At 32.7% G+C, this 15,573-nt stretch overlaps 1 protein-coding gene across 1 annotated transcript in view; it reads right to left on the bottom strand.

The window, feature by feature from the left end:
- LOC136032704 (guanine nucleotide exchange factor subunit Rich-like) overlaps positions 1 to 15,573 on the bottom strand; it is a 131,123-nt gene that overhangs the window by 8,126 nt on the left and 107,424 nt on the right. The window contains exons 20-21 of the mRNA XM_065713009.1: positions 6,731 to 6,911; positions 1,282 to 1,470 (exon numbers count right to left, since the gene is read on the bottom strand). Coding sequence (XP_065569081.1) covers positions 1,282 to 1,470; positions 6,731 to 6,911 — 370 coding nt within the window. The remainder of the gene's footprint in view (positions 1 to 1,281; positions 1,471 to 6,730; positions 6,912 to 15,573) is intronic.

The raw sequence follows: 15,573 nt of genomic DNA, 5'->3' as shown, positions 1-15,573 counted from the left end.
ACAAAATTAGATTTGCTTTGTTTCTTCTTCTTCATAAGCAACAGCACCATCTGGATTCTGGAGCATACAGCCGAATGAAAGCTTAAAGCGAGCTAATACTAATAGCATAAGGGAATGCCCCCCCCCGTTCCAACTGTACAGAGTAGAGTGCAACTTACTGTTTATTCAAACTAATAAAATAACTAAAATACTTTATTGTAGAGGTTAAAACCTATTCACGATTAGACCCATATCCATATATGTGCTACAAAGTGCAAAAAACGTCTTTGTCTTTAAAAATGGTGGGGTGGGGGTTAATGGCGTGTTTACATTGTGTATATTTATAGTTTTAACCTTAATATGAACTGCCTCTGATTTTTTTAAAGAAAATTTTTGAGCCGTACTAGTTTTGCAATAGAAAATATTTAGATTTAAATATTTTTTAATTATAATATTAATTAAATAATTTAATAATTTAATTTAATAATTTAAATTAATTTTAATTTAATAATTTAATTAATTTGATAATTAATTAAATTAATTTAATAATTTAATTAATTTAATAATTAATTAAATTAATTTAATAATTTAATTAATTATTAATTTAATAATTTAAATAAATATTTAGATTCTAAAAGAGAATTTGTGAACCGTACTAGTTTTGCAATAGAAAATATTTAGATTTAAATATTTAACAAACATTAATTCTTCAAAATGTAATATCTAACTTTTGTTTCATCGTGACAACTGATATGGTTTTTTTTTTTGAAGAGTTTCAGTTTTCAGTAAAAATTTTCAGATTAATGTAAAAAAATTAATCAAAGAGCTGTTGTAACTTCTCTCGTTGAACCGTTTGTGGAACACATGAGAATTTAGAAAAACATACACAACAGCAAAAAGATGACATAACTTAAGCTTTGAATTCTAATAGTACTAGTATTTCTCTTAATTCTTCTTTAAGCAGCCATATTTTTCATAATCCCAGCAATAAAATACTTTTTACGCATAAATATTTTTTGCACATATTACGCGCAAAATTTATTTTTACGCACAAAATTTTGCTGCAGCTGTCTTTTTAAAGGTATAGATGTCGGAAAAAATTAAAGAAAAAAATACTTGGGTGCTAAGGTGCCACAAATACCACTCTAAAAACTAGTAGAAAAGGTTCACTTACAAACAATTTAAATAAAACAAGTTTCTTTTGAAGCAAGCCACTATTAGACGTTAAAATGTCATTGTTGTTGCAACTGATGGTACCCCAAGCTTTGCTCTAAAACACAGTAGGATAAAATAAAGCCTTACCAGTGCTGATCAACCCAGAATTTCAGTGAAAGAAGTTCATTTCGAAGCCGCATTGGCACGTCATTGTTAGAGCATGCTCGAAAGACTTCACTAATCACATGGAGAACAGCAGAAACGTCACGCAAAGCGATAGCTATCAAAAGTCCCCAGTCATAACAATTCGCCTCTACGAATAAATCCATTAAAAACCTAAAAAAAAAAATGTTAGACACTGTCAAGAGCTTGCAAGTATCTAAGGCTGTCGTTAAAGGAACCTGAGAAAAAAGAAAAAAGTTTGCTGATATTTTTCAAGCTTGAATTATTCGGCATTATGAGCCAACTGTTGATGAGAAATGAGAATGAAAATGATACAAACCAGCAAAAACAACTAACTCTTGCATAAAATCGTGGGGTATATCTAGGCAGTAATTAGGAGGAGAAGGTGGACTGGGACGCAGTTAAACTACAAGTAAATCTAAAAATCCAATAAGTATTAATATTCCGACTGTAATGACATCAGAATTTTGTTATTCTAGTGTTTGATACAGAAGAATGGAGAAACTGAACATCCCACCCCGCTCCTAACATCCCATTGATATATATATATATATATATATATATATATATATATATATATATATATATATATATATATATATATATATATATATATATATATACTAGCTGTTGGGGTGGCGCTTCGCGCCACCCCAACACCTAGTTGGTGGAGGCACTTCGCCCCCCCCCAAGCCCCCCCCGCGCGCGTAAGTCGTTACGCGCCATATTAGTTACGCGCCATTGTAGTTGTGTCCCTATGTCCCACCTGTGAATATAGATATATATATATATATATATATATATATATATATATGTATATGTTTTTAACTACGTAAAACTTGCGAATATACAACATTCTTTGCTGTCCCATTGTCTGGGCATATAAATAGATTGTCAGGTTTACCGACTCTTGAACATGCAACATATAATGGTCAATGGGAAAACAATCCGTATTCAGATCTATACCTCATGATTCTAATGATTGCCCTTGAGCTTTGTTAATGGTGATTGCTAATCGACCATTCCCTGAGTCGCCATCGTCATTTACATATCCCCCTGTGCACCCCGGCGTCCCCTTTGTAGTTATATCCCTGTGTCCCGGTCGTCATTTATATTCCCTGTGTCCCGGTTGTCATTTGTGTCCCGGTGTCCCAGTCTCTGATTTCTCTTTGAGTGTCCCGGGCGTCATTTATATTCCTTGTGTCCCGGTGTCCCGGTCGTCATTTATATCCCCCTGTGCCCCCCGGCGTCCCCATTGTAGTTGTCATTTATATTCCCTGTGTCCTGGTCGTCATCCCGGTATACTTTCCTTTTTGAATTGGTATATGATGAAATAAATTTTTAATTTTTTCCCTTTTTTTCCTTTTAGTTTTTTTTTATTGGTTTTGACCTTTTTTTAGGTTTTTTAGTTTTTTTCTTTTTTCTTTTTAGTTTTTTTTTGAAGTTTTTATCTTTTTAGTTTTTTTATTTTTATTTTTATTTTTTTAGTTTTCTTTTTCTCCTTTATTTTTCAGTTTTTTTCCTTTTTTTAGTTTTTTTTTTTTTAGTTCTTTTAGTTTTTACCTTTTTTAGTTTTTTTTAGTTTTTTAGATGAAAATTTTTTTAGTTTTATTCCTTTTTTTCTTTTCAGTTTTTTATTGGTTTTTACCTTTTTTTTAGCTTTTTTAGTTTTTTTTCGTTTTTTCTTTTTACTTTTTTTTTTAGTTTTTATCTTTTTTATTTTTTTTTATTTTTATTCTTAATTTTTTTTTTTATTAGTTTTTAGTTTTTTTTTTGTAGTTTTTGCCTTTTTTAGTTTTTTCAGTTTTTTTTTTTAGTTTTTAGATTTTTACCTTTTTTAGCCTAACCAGGATTTGAACCTGGGACCTTCATTCTCCGTTCTGACACCCTCTCTCACCGAGTGACTACTCCAGCATGTTCATTCATGTTTTGAATACTTAGTTTTAAATACTTTAGAGTTAAATACCTGTTTTGAATACTTAGTTTTAAATACTTTAGAGTTAAATATTTGTTTTGAGTGCTTTGTTTTAAATACTTTAGAGTTAAATACCTGTTTTGAATACCCAGTTTTAAATACTTTAGAGTTAAATACCTGTTTTGAATACTTAGCTTTAAATACTTTAGAGTTAAATACCTGTTTTGAATACCCAGTTTTAAATACTTTAGAGTTAAATATTTGTTTTGAGTGCTATGTTTTAAATCCTTTAGAGTTAAATACCTGTTTTGAATACTTAGTTTTAAATACTTTAGAGTTAAATATTTGTTTTGAATACTTAGTTTTAAATACTTTAGAGTTAAATACCTGTTTTGAATACTTAGTTTTAAATACTTTAGAGTTAAATACCTGTTTTGAATACCCAGTTTTAAATACTTTAGAGTTAAATATTTGTTTTGAGTGCTATGTTTTAAATACTTTAGAGTTAAATACCTGTTTTGAATACTTTAGAGTTAAATACCTGTTTTGAATACTTAATTTAAATACTTCAGTGTTAAATACCTGTTTTGAATACCCAGTTTTAAATACTTTAGAATTAAATATTTGTTTTGAGTGCTATGTTTTAAATACTTCAGTGTTAAATACCCGTTTTGAATGCCCAGTTTTAAATACTTTAGAATTAAATATTTGTTTTGAGTGCTATGTTTTAAATACTTTAGAGTTAAATACCTGTTTTGAATACTTAGTTTTAAATACTTTAGAGTTAAATATTTGTTTTGAATGCTTAGTTTTAAATACTTTAGAGTTAAATACCTGTTTTGAATACCCAGTTTTAAATACTTTAGAATTAAATATTTGTTTTGAGTGCTTTGTTTTAAATACTTTAGAGTTGAATATTTGTTTTGAGTGCTTTGTTTTAAATACTTTAGAGTTAAATACCTGTTTTGAATACTTAATTTAAATACTTCAGTGTTAAATACCTGTTTTGAATACCCAGTTTTAAATACTTTAGAGTTAAATATTTGTTTTGAGTGCTTTGTTTTAAATACTTTAGAGTTAAATACCTGTTTTGAATACCCAGTTTTAAATACTTTAGAGTTAAATATTTGTTTTGAGTGCTTTGTTTTAAATACTTTAGACTTAAATACCTGTTTTGAATACTTTAGAGTTAGATACCTGTTTTGAATACTTAGTTTTAAATACTTTAGAGTTAAATACCTGTTTTGAATAACCAGTTTTAAATACTTTAGAGTAAAATACCTGTTTTGAATACCCAGTTTTAAATACTTTAGAGTTAAATATTTGTTTTGAGTGCTTTGTTTTAAATATTTTAGAGTTAAATACCTGTTTTGAATACTTAAGAGTTAAATACCCGTTTTGAATACTTAATTTAAATACTTCAGTGTTAAACACCTGTTTTGAATAAGAGAGAGTTATTAGAACCATGCCATAGTATCTACAGTACAAAGAATCTCAATTCAGAACTTTATTTACAAATTTTAAATCAATTCTCCTCTTTTGCATTTCAAAGTTTATTGATTGAAAGAAAGGCGCAATTTCCATGCCAAACATGAAGAAAGTAGTACGCAAAGGAATCCCTCAATGATCCGACTCGAAATTATTTTAGAAATTAAGAAACAGAACAAAAAAAAGAAAGAAGAAAACGACGAAAGAAGAATTATTAAAAATAATAATAATAAACATAAGAAAGAAGAATACCGAAAAAAACGAGAAAAGCCATAAATACAATGAATGCTCAGGGACATCAGTGGAGAAACTAATCAGAGACACAAATACTAACCTTAGGAGATAAATTTGTAATAAGATTTTAGAATGTATTTCCCTTGTACAAGGAAATTGTTCCAGGGAAACTAAGGGGGCAGAGGCGGCCACCTCAAAGCATCTTGAGATACCATATAACTAAAATCTGACGTGAGCTTGTATAATGATCATTAAATCACCAGCTGAAAGACAAACATGCCATTCAATTCGCTATTCAACGTTCTTCCCAAATATGATAACCACTATGCTTGCAATTGCGTCCCAGTACTCGCCCCCTCAAGACCAGGCTATAACCCTAGGCTATATACAAAAGTTTACTGAACTTTCAGTGTTCTTTATTTTTTGTAGCTATTTCAAATCAACAGATCATTTTATAAGGATCATCAATAAGCCAACTAAAAAAAAAAAAAAAAAAAAAAAAAAAAAAAAAAAAAAAAAAAAAGCTCATTTCACAGGTAAAAAAAATTCTTATAAGAAAATTACATACTTTAAGCGGAAATATCTATTAATTTTAGAGCCTTAGGGAGGAGGGGTCTCTAAAATGGTATCCCAGGTGTAAATCACAGGTCCTTTCTAAAACAAATTAGCATCAATGAGAAAAAAGCAGTCTCAGAGGTTCATTAAAAAAAGAAAAAGAAAAAAAGTGCATGATTGTCAAACCAAGCAGAATCTTTAGGAATTTAACAGAAGAACATATAAATTATTTTAATGGCAAGTACAGACCTATAATGGGGAGACACTTCGTCATCTGAAAGCGGTTTTGCTGAAAATAACAATTTAGAGTCTTTAAAGCAGTTTTGCCAAATCACAGAGCACAATCACATACATCCTAGAATATAGAATGTGCTGATTATTTGTAACTGGTCGAAATTTTATTAACGATATAAGATGTTTCTGAAGAATGATTCAAAATTCCAAGGGCATAAGACCTAACTGGAGATGCTTTTTTGTATCTATTGATTTGTGGACAAAAAGACGAGTCAAACGGACTATTTATTTAATGGATTTCTCTTTATGGATGTTTAATCAATGCTGATGGTTAACAAGATTACAGAAAGAAAATATACGGTTACAGTATCTAATAATGCAGCAGAATTGCCACCTAAAAAATTGTAAAAAAACCAGCTAAAAAAAATCATCTAGTTTCCTGGTCGAATCGCATAGACTTTAGAGCAGTTTTGCCAAATCACATACAGCATGATCCGTTTTGCCGAACGAAAGTTGGTTACATGGTCAGATTCAAGAATAAACACAACGCTATGAACGATTTTCTTTATAGTTTGAAACAAAATCAACGCTCTAGCTATAGCCGATTCTGAGATGCAAATGTCAAAATTTTAGTTTTTTTCCCCGGAAAAACAGATTCGACAAAACCACTCTCAGGCGACGATTTCCATCGTTGGGTAATCATGCCCAAAATAGACACGGAACTGACCAGCACCGGGTGGATTGACATTCGACCTCAGATCAATGGCATTTATTTACGCTTCAATATTTCCCAAATCACTATGTATTAACATTATTTCAGCCATCATTCAAAAGGAATACTGGACCATTTATAGATTTATCGGTATCGTAGGTCATAAACGGTGAATTTCTCTTTTTTGCGTCCCCTACTTAGAAAACTTTCTGATACAATCCGGAAACTATCTGATAGAAAACATGAAAAGCTGTATAAACGAACTGTCACAGTACCTAAGTTGTCTTTCGACATCAGCAATGGGCTGAGCACCGCTTCTTGATATTTTGATTTCATCAGCAAAACTAAGCTGCGAGAACATCGAATCACTCAATATATCACTGTTTGAATCTCGCAGCTCTTGTTCTGAGCTACCATAGCCCAAAGATCTTTCTCCACTTAAGCATACGTTGTCACCTAAAAGGGAAAGTAGAAAGAAATATAAGCCAACAAGCACATGGAACATGGTCCAAAAGTGTCCCCTAAAATGGAAAGTGTCCCCTAAAAGGAAAAGTAAAACAAACAAAAAACAAACGAACACAACCGAACAAGGTCCAAAAAATCCCCTAAAAGGAAAAACAGAAAGAAATATAAGTCACCAAACACATGGAACAAGGTCCAAAAGTGTCCCCCAAAAGAAAAAATGTCCCCTAAAAGAAAAACGAACAAGTACATAGAACAAGGTCCAAAAAAGTCCCCTAAAAGGGAAAATAGAAAGAAATATAAACCAGCAAGCACATGTAACAAGGTCCAAAAGCGTCCCCTAAAAGGCAGTGTCCCCTAAAAGAAAAAAAAGAAAAACAAACAAGCACATAGAACAAGGTCCAATAAGTCCTCTAAAAGGAAAAGTGAAAAAAAAACAAACCAACAAACACATGGAATAAGGTTCAAAAGCGTCCCCTAAAAGGAAAAAAAATGGTAAACATAAATGAAAAAAAAAACCAACACTAGTCAACTATTAAGACTTGTTGTTCTTTTCTTTCATACGTAATAATATGACACCAAAATACGCTTTCGTACCCATTAATACATTTTAACTTTTTTGAAAATGCGTTTAAAAAAAAACTAAATTATACTTCGAAGACAAAAAAGTGAGTTTACATATATCTATATTGAATAAAATAATTTCCTTTTACCAAAAAGAATTTTACCAAAGTTATCCAGTTACCAGTTCTTCGTTGTGTCTTTTATTCAAAATATTCTGGAAAGTAAGGTAGCTGTAGTTTAAGGGTTTAACCATAAAACCTCAGCTAGGGTTTTAATAAAATAAAGGGTATAGATATATAAACATTAATTTGTTTATAGTCTTCTTAAGTTTTTTTTTACCCTCTGAAAAGTAAATAAATAATATATTACAGCTTTATAAGACGATATTTTTTTCTCATCAAACCTTATAATTTTTGAAAGATTGACTAAACCGTTGGTGGATATCCCAATCTTGGTTATTCAACACAGAATTTTAAGTATCAGTGTTTCCAATAGTGGTAAGACTGCTTTCCCAGTACTGGGTTAAATTGCATGGTGACGCAGAACACCATCGTAGGAGGATCCTCTATAGGACAACTGCGGCAGCGCGTAAGATCCTAATCTATGGACAATGGCATCTACAAAGGGCTGCCTCGACCCTTTCAGGGTACCTGCAAGACTGGGGACCTTGCGGTTAACTCTAATCCCACTTAAGGAGTGGCGCCCCTCGAGAAAATTATAGCCTAGTAAACGACACAGCATTCGCACGAGATTCTGATTAATGGATAATTTTTCTGGGCTTAGTCTGTTTTGATGGGCGTTTTCGGGCTGAAAAACCTTTTCCTATCTAATTTATCAACTATGGGTTGCCTCCCCGCAGTAGCATAATATTTGTAGTAATGAATATATAATGAGTCGGAGCTAATAGGCTTGAGACTGTATGTGCAGGATTTCGACTCTTGTTGATAGAAGAGCGTCGCCAAGTGCAGAAAACCATATTGTGACTAAGATGGGCCCAGGATTGCACAAAGCCTCCATTCTTACTGGACGTCCCAGGGACTTCTTACTGTCTGGTTCTAATCCGGCTTAAGCGCTTCGGTGCAGACTTGAGAAGCTATGTTGATCCCCGTCCTGCACAGGTATCCGGGATCATTGCTTTTCCTGAGGACAAAATAATTTCAAAGATTTAAAGAGCATGAAAAGTGGAACTTAGAATATTACAACGTTAAAAAATAACAATCGTATAGACACTTTGACTGACGAATTCGGACGATTCGAACTGGACTTTTTAGGAGTTTTAGAAACTCATATCCGAGGGGTAGGAAGCATGAAATTAGGTGATATAGAATTTGTTTACTCAGACAGGAAGGATGGGGTACATAGACATGAAGTAGGGCTCATGATGAATAAGGATGCTGCCAAGCCTCCTTTAGGCCGGGAAGGTACTAAATAATAGAACACTAAGTGCTAATTTTTGACTAAAAAGTTCAGGGTATCAGTTATAGCGGTATACGCCCCTGTAGAACCGACTGACGGAGTACTAGTAATTCAGATGAATTTTACTTACAGTTACACGAGCAAATAGACAGGGTCCCAGGTAGAAATGTAGTGTTTTTACTAGGAGTCTGTAACGCACAAGTCGATAGAAATAGGAAGAGATGGTATCCTAGCCTAGGTAAATTTGGTGTAGGAAACAGTAATGGCTACAGACTTTTGCAATTTTGTAGGTATAACAGCCTAGTTATAGTTATAACCACTACGGTGTCTGGTCATAAAATGGCCCATAAGTTAATATGATATTCCCGCGATGGTAAGACAGCAAAACTTATGTATTATGTTATAGTACACCAAAGACTGACAGGATCAATAGAAGATACTAGGGCATATAGGAGTGCTGTTATTGATGTTAAAAGTAAATATCACCATCTAGTAGGGCCTAGGGCTAATTTAAAGCTGAAATTTCGGAAGGGTAACTAATTCCCGGGAAGTTATGATGTTGGTAGACTCCAGGATGAGAATTTGAGAAAACCTTTCCAGGAACGGTTGAATACTAAACTTGGGAATTTAAAATTTGACAATGTGGAAGTTGTTTGGAATAAATTTGGAAAAACAATTTGTGAAGTTGCTTATGGTGTTTTAGGGAAGAAAGTTAGGACTGCAGCTAGGAATATTCGTGAAAAAGTTTTACGTTTAATAGATAGGAGTAGGGGCTTTTACCAGAATTATCTGAGTGATAGATTGTATGAAAACCAAAGGAATGTAAAGAAAGTGGAGAAAGCACTATAATACGAACTAAGGTGGTGTGAAGCCGAGGCCATGGATAAAATTACCTAGGATCTGGAAGATGCAGCTAGACAGCATATTATTCAAATATAGCTTGGAATAATAATTATAATAATTAATAATTTATTTGTTACCCGCTTGTTTTGACAAATTAAGCGGAGTAAAACATTAAGGAAAGAAAAACAAAATAACACAAACAATACAATTAATACAGTCTAATCAAAGGGTGGTAAGGGCCCAAGCGTTGACAGGCCTCAGCACCTAATCTAGAATAGAGTTTTTTATGAGTAAAAAAGCTTTATGATTAATAAAGAGAAGAAGGGGCTTGTACAAGAATTATCTGAGTGATAGAGTAGGCTTGAAAATAATGCTAGGAATAAGTGAAAATGAAAAGCTGACGTTGGTTAACGGAAGATTGTTTAGGTGGACAGCTTCACTTACCTTGATAGTATTATTAGTAAAGACGGTGGGAGCAGTGAAGATATTAAAAGTAAAATAGCCAAGGTTTAGGGTGTTTTTTCACTGTTAAAAAAAGTTGGAAGAATAGGAAGATAAGCATCTAAACCAAGTTTAGAATATTTATAGTGATGGCAGTGGTCAAATATGGCTCTGAAGCATGGGCGCACCGAAAAGCGGATGAAGTTTTGCTAGGCGTTTTCAAGAGATATTGCTTACGGATTGTTCTGGGTACCCGGCTGACTGACCGTATTTCAAACAGTAGGCTGTACAAAAAAGAAGTTCAATCCTGCATTCTAGGGCTATAGTGAGAGAAAGGTTGAGATGGCTAGGGTACATTCTGCGGATGAGGATGACAGATGGCCGAAGATTGTCCTTTTCGGCCAACCGTCTAGGGATAAACGGAAAGACGGTCGTCCTTGTCTCTGGTGGGAAGATATCATAAAAAAATATTTAAAGGAAACGAAAACGTCCTGTGGGAGTGTAAAGAGGGAGTCTTTGAATAGATTAGGATGGAGGAGGAGCGTGCGTAGCTGTGTTGGCCTCAAGCGGCTGGGTGTTGCGGTAACTTTTTAGTAGTAGTATCTATATATATAAAAATAAGTTGTCTGTGTGTGGATCTGTGGATCAGGTGACGTCATGTTTGTTCGCATATGACGTCTGAATTATTTCACACTAATACAAAAGAAGAAAAAAACTAAAAAAGGTAAAAACTACAAAAAAAACTAAAAAGAAAAAAAAACTAAAAAAGCTAAAAAACTAAAAAAAACTAAAAAAAGGTAAAAATCTAATAACTAAAAAAAAACTGAAAAAAATAAAAAAAGGCAAAAACTACAAAAAAAATAAAAACTAATAAAAAAACTAAAAAAGCTAAAAAACTAAAAAAACTAAAAAAAACTAAAAAAAAGGTAAAAAACTAAAAAAAACTAAAAACTAAAAAAGAAAAAAACTAAAAAAAAGGAAAAAACTGAAAAATAAAAGAGAAAAAGAAAACTAAAAAAATATGAATAAATATATATAAAAATAAGTTGTTTGTGGGTTATGTCTGTCTGTCTGTCTGTCGAGTGACGTCGTGTTTGTCCGCATATGACGTCTGAATTATTTCACACTAATACAAAAGAAGAAAAAAAACTAAAAAGGTAAAAACTACAAAAAAAACTAAAAAGAAAAAAAACTAAAAAAGCTAAAAAACTAAAAAAAACTAAAAAAAGGTAAAAAACTAAAAACTAAAAAAAACTGAAAAAACTAAAAAAAGGCAAAAACTAAAAAAAAACTAAAAACTAATAAAAAAACTAAAAAAGCTAAAAAACTAAAAAAACTAAAAAAACTAAAAAAAGGTAAAAAACAAAAAAAACTAAAAACTAAAAAAGAAAAAACTAAAAAAAAGGAAAAAACTGAAAAATAAGAGAAAAAGAAAACTAAAAAAATATTAATAAATATAAAAAATATAAATATAAATATAATATAAATTAGCAATCAACAAAGCACCGAGACACAAATGACGACCGGGACACAGGGAGTATAAATGACGACCAGGACATAAGTAAAAAAAAAAACTAAAAAAACTAAAAAAATGGTAAAAACTACAAAAAAACTAAAAACTAATAAAAAAACTAAAAAATCTAAAAATCTAAATAAACTAAAAAAGAAAAAAAAGAAAAAAGGAAAAAAATAAAGGAGAAAAACAAAACTAAAAAACGAATGTATATACAGACCGGGACACCGGGATACAAATGACGACCGGGACACAGGGAATATAAATGACGACCGGGACACAGGGACACAACTACAATGGGGACGCCGGGGGGCACAGGGGGATATAAATGACGACCGGGACACCGGGACACAAGGAATATAAATGACGCCCGGGACACTCAAAGAGAAATCACAGACTGGAATACCGGGACACAAATGACGACCGGGACACAGGGAATATAAATGACGACCGGGACACAGGGACATAACTACAAAGGGGACGCCGGGGTGCACAGGGGGATATATAAATGACGATGGCGACTCAGGGAATGGTCGATTAGCAATCACCATCAACAAAGCTCAAGGGCAATCATTAGAATCATGAGGTATAGATCTGAATACGGATTGTTTTCCCATGGACCATTATATGTTGCATGTTCAAGAGTCGGTAAACCTGACAATCTATTTATATGCACAGACAATGGGACAGCAAAGAATGTTGTATATTCGCAAGTTTTACGTAGTTAAAAACATATATATATATATATATATATATATATATATATATATATATATATATATATATATATATATATATATATATATATATATATATATATATATATATATATATATATCTATATTCACAGGTGGGACATAGGGACACAACTACAATGGCGCGTAACTAATATGGCGCGTAACGACTTACGCGCGCGGGGGGGGCTTGGGGGGGGGGGCGCGAAGCGCCACCCCAACAGCTAGTAGTTTATAAGATAATAGACACATAAAATAGAGTAAGATCACATAAAATAATAGAAGGCGTATTTTGCAATTCAGGTCCGTTTTATAGTAGACACTATTGGTTCGCACGCATGCCGCAACGAGTGCGTGCATCATATACCAGCATGTCTCAAGAACAACTGTGCTCAGTTTCAGGTGTGTAGCTAGCCTGTTTAAATAATACGTAATAAAAAAAAACATAAAAAATAAGTATAAATAATACTTAAAAAATAAAACAACAAATAAATAGATGTATAACACAAATAAGTGAAAAAATATAAAAATATAGTGATAAAGAAACAAAATAAATTACTAGGCAATAATAAACATAGTCGAGTCCTAGTCTGAGCGGTAAAAATCCCGAAAAGTCAGGATTTTCTGCAGCTTCTATTTAAATTGATTTTTAACAGCACTTTCTACAAAGCTCCAAAATTTTTTAGACCACTAAAAATAAATCATGTCTGACCATGAATTTACCAAAAGTTAAGGTAACAGATAATCATAAGGGGGAATTAAAATTAAATATTTTTAAATCAAACATAAAAAAACGAAACATCCTAGCTCAATCCTGCAAACAAATCAAAAATCTATTTTCAAATACAGATATGTACAGAGATATTTATAGGAAAGATAAGTTTAAAGCAGAAATAAGATAAAACAGAGATAAGTAGGGGACAATACTAGCTTTGTAGGAAGAAATATTATAGAATAAGTAAATATAAGGACAAGTATAGGACAAAAATGATCATAAAAAAGCACAGATTAGTCGGGAAAAACGTGAGCTTTGGAGGAGGAAATACTAAAGCACAGAAAAGATAAAGAACAGATAAGTAGGGAAAAGTTGAGTCTTGAGAAGGGAAGAGTAAAGCCCAGATCACAGAGACAAGTATAAAGCACATAAAAGGTAAATCATAGCTAGGTGTGTGTGTGTGAGGGGGGGGGGGGTAGATATGAGCTTTGGAGGAAGGAAGATTAAAGCGCAGATAAAATGAAGAACACATAAGTAGAAGAAAATATGGGTTTTAGAGGAGGAAAAAGGAAGGGAAAGGAAGGCAAACAAGAATATTTACATTTTCTGCCTCTCCTTCCACAAGCGAAATGGCATAGATAATTTAAAAGAAATTCAAAGTTACCACCCACTAACCCCCTCCCCCCACCAACAAAAATTTCCTGAACATTTCAAACCCATAACCTAGCCGCGAGACAAAACGGGATATAGTTACCAAAATTGTAGCTTTTTATATACTTATTTACAAAGGGTAGACTCCCCCCATCTTTAACTGAAGTCTTCATCCATCTGTACGCGTAACTTGGTCATTTTTTTTCCACAGTGCAACTTTTACCAAAAAGGAATACGTTCGTAAAGTTTGTTAGAAAAACGTCAGGTATTGTGGCTCGAAGCCATCGGCCTGTCTTTTAGTGTCTTAAGATAATACGCTCAAGCAACTGAGTTAGCAAGGCTTGTTAGATGGTTTTGAAGTTTGTTATATAGATAAATACAAATAAACTGGTTGTCCCAAGGGTTATCGACATAGCAAATTATATAGGTTTATTTATTACTTATTATGCGTTTTATTTATCTTCCGTCATTCTAGGTCATTAGGTAATGAATTTTTTTTTAGAGGGAACTCTACCACTCCCACCCCACCCACCACTGACTAAATCCATTTAGGTGGGTACTGAAATCAAGGTTAATGATCTTTTTGCAAGTTTTCTTAGGTTTTTATATTTTCACCAAGTTAAATAAAAAAAGATTTTTTTTTCAACTGAAAGTAAGGAGCGATATTAGAACTTTAAACGAACAGAAATTCTTACGTATAGAGGAGTCAACCCTCCTCAATACCTCTTAAAAGTTCTAAAAAAAACCTTCAGCGTAAAGAGCGAAGTATTGAGGAGGAAGTGGTCCGCTTTCAGTTAAAAAACGTACTTTTGTTTTGTTTAATTTCTGATCATTTTTTAAATGAAATCCACCCCCTTCATGAAAAATTTCTTCTCCCACGAAAAATTCCTCCATAACATGATCCTCAGGCATAAGCCCCCCTCCACCAGAAAATCCTCCTCCTGAAAAAGATCTATACACTTTCCAAAAACCAATACTATATGTAAACAACGGCCAAAGTTCATAGTTTGTAACCCTTCCTCCCGGGACTGTGGGGGATCAAGTCATCCTCAAAGACATAATTATTTGATTTTTCGACTATGCCGAAAAAAATGGCTTTCTCAAAATTTCGATCGAGCGAATTTGGGGGAAAATGAGCGTGGGAGGAGGGTGAGCTGCCTTCCAATATGTTTGGTGACTTAAAAAGAGCACTAGAACTTTTAATTTTCAAGTAAATGAGCCCTCTCCTGATCTTCTACCATAACTGGCTCGATACTATCATCCCTCGAAAAGAAAACAAATAAACGCCAATCCGTAATCTTTCTTCTTGCAAAAAATAAGAATTCCACATTTTTGTACAGAGGATCTTGAAACCTTTGCGGAAGGGTTTCTGGTATGCTGAATCATTTTTCAAAAATTGGGCAAGTTTTCTAAGGCTCGTAACTTTTGCTGGGTAACATTAAATGTGATGAATTTTACATAGAAATCAAACTCGATTCTTTCGATGTATGTATTGTTATCAAGACTTTGTTTCTTAGAGTTTCGGTTACTATTGAGCTGCATCACTCCTTACTTATAGTTCCTTACCACGAACTGTTTGAGTTGCTCTGAATGTTTCTTTTTTTTATTGAAAAATATTTAGGAAAAAGATAGAAAAATCATTGGTAAAAAAAAAAGTCTAACAAACGTCACAATTCGAACTCAATGAGAGGACAAACCTGAATGATGAACAAATAGATTTATTTATTTTTCTGTTATCTATAAATTAAATGAAGAATATGGTTCGACCCTACCATCTAG

The sequence above is a fragment of the Artemia franciscana genome, chromosome 11 (assembly GCF_032884065.1).
Source record: "Artemia franciscana chromosome 11, ASM3288406v1, whole genome shotgun sequence".
In the NCBI taxonomy this organism is placed as follows: domain Eukaryota; kingdom Metazoa; phylum Arthropoda; class Branchiopoda; order Anostraca; family Artemiidae; genus Artemia; species Artemia franciscana.
This window is presented reverse-complemented; position numbering and strand designations above follow the sequence as displayed.